This window comes from Gracilinanus agilis, unplaced genomic scaffold, assembly GCF_016433145.1.
Source record: "Gracilinanus agilis isolate LMUSP501 unplaced genomic scaffold, AgileGrace unplaced_scaffold57252, whole genome shotgun sequence".
Lineage (NCBI taxonomy): Eukaryota > Metazoa > Chordata > Mammalia > Didelphimorphia > Didelphidae > Gracilinanus > Gracilinanus agilis.
The window spans coordinates 1-1934 of NW_025392746.1; the positions used below are offsets into that span (position 1 = coordinate 1).

Genomic DNA, 1934 nt, shown 5'->3' on the forward strand with positions numbered 1-1934 from the left:
AGTGCCCAAGTGGTCCCAAAGAATTCAATGAACAGAAGCCATTTGACAATGCACTCAAAGCAGGAGAAAGCTTTATTACCAGTGCGCACTGGGGGAACTCAGCAAGAGAGTCCCAAAGTGGTGCATTCAGAGGAGGGAATATATATGCTCTGGGGGCCGGGATTCAGGTGCAGGTGCCTTGGAGACTGACAAGAGAGAAACATTCCTTAGTGGGAATGTTAAGTGTTGATACCTCCAGGTACTGTGGAAACCTTAATGTTAGGGGTTCGGGGTGAGGAGTTAGGACTACTCTATTAAGGGAGTAGTGGTACTGTTCGATAGATCATGGTGCTGTCAGGTTATGAGCCAAGTTATGAGCTACGAATCTCTGATAGCTACCCTGCTCAACAGAGCCTAGTCTTGTCAAGCTGTGAACTATGAGTCTCTATTTTCTGGCTACTACACATGAAGCCTGCAGTGCCCAAGTTTCCACCTCTTCTCTCAGAGGAGGAGGAGGGACATGGGAACCAGGCAGGGGAGGGAGAAAAGCAAAGGAGTGACCTGAGCTCTCTACACAGTGGCAGGGGTAAGCTGAGGGGTGGGGAGGCACAATGCAGAGGGAGAAGAGGAGCAACCCAGGACAGGGAGGGCCTTGTGTGGTCACAATGAGATCTCTGTATGCCATCTTTGGCATATGTGCCATAGGTTCACCATCACAGTTCTAGATATTTTAAGCTGGTAAGAACAGGATGTCTTTGAGAATATGAGTTTACCAATTCACATGGAAAGTAAACCGCTGAAACTCCCACACTCACATATATAAAATGTTTCCATCTTAGAAATATGCAGAGTTTATATATCCTATGCAATTCCATTGATTTTAAGAAAATAATAACTTTGTGTGCTGACTGGTCTTATAGAGAATTGCTGAAACTCAGAGAAATAACAATGAGGTGAAACACATTGGGCATTGACATGAAGTGAGGCACACTAGTGTTGATATCAAATATAAACAAATAACACTGTATTTTTATTGCTTTTAAAAATAACACGTCACACCATCATTTCAACAAGTTCAAATTAATAGAAAGACATGTTCACTGTCATTTTATTTAGATCTCATTCATTGTCTAATAGTAATTAGCATCTGTCTTCTGACTATTGCTGGTGTTGGTAATTAGCAATTAAGTGGTCCTCCCTTTATTAAAAAGTGAAGTAGAGAAGAAAGGGCAAACAGGCCCTTGAAAAGCTGAATTTCGTAAACTAAAGATAGTCCATCTACCTCTGACATGATAAAATGAAACATAGCCTTCTTCATAGTTAAGTAAAATGCCTACCTTTGGTGTAGTGTCCATAAAAAAGAAATTTGATGGAATCCAGGTAAGTAATTTTTCGCTATCTTTAGAGGCTAACATAGCTCTTACATTCTCGAATAATATGGAGACATTCCCATTTTTGATGATTGAATCTTCACAAATTCCTACTACCCAATCTTCCTGACCTTCCACATCTACTTCCCAGTAGTGTGTTCCACTGGTAAAGGTCTGAGCCCCCAACACAGTAACAAAATACTCTTCTTGGTCAGGCTGGTCTTCTAAATTAAAATGAAACTTTTTTAAATCCTTAAAATCTTGAGGCACAGTAAGATGAAAACTGCCTATTTCAGGATCCAGTGATATATCCGCTATAGAAAAAAATAGAAATGGAATAATTAGCATTGGATTACAGATGTTTGAGGTTAAAAGAAATCCAATCACCCCACCCAAAATACAATTCCTAGATCCTCAACAATGTCAAACTTTGGGACACTAAAATCCATTTGGATTATATAAGAACTCTTGAGAGGACTGTCCTGTCTTTGCCTCTGAAAGTTATGGGGGAAAGTATCTTAGTTTTCTAATACCTTGGTTTCCTAATATTTAAAATGAAGTTGAAATACAATGAAATAAATATAA

At 39.6% G+C, this 1934-nt stretch overlaps 1 protein-coding gene across 1 annotated transcript; it reads right to left on the reverse strand.

Moving 5' to 3' along the window:
* Positions 1–1163: 1163 nt before the first annotated feature.
* Positions 1164–1663, reverse strand: LOC123256234 (probable E3 ubiquitin-protein ligase TRIML1; the record flags this gene model as incomplete). The annotated part of the gene is made up of 1 exon (XM_044684899.1): positions 1164–1663. A coding segment is annotated over one exon (500 nt), but the record flags the coding sequence as incomplete, so codon positions are not given.
* Between the last annotated feature and the right edge of the window lie 271 nt (positions 1664–1934).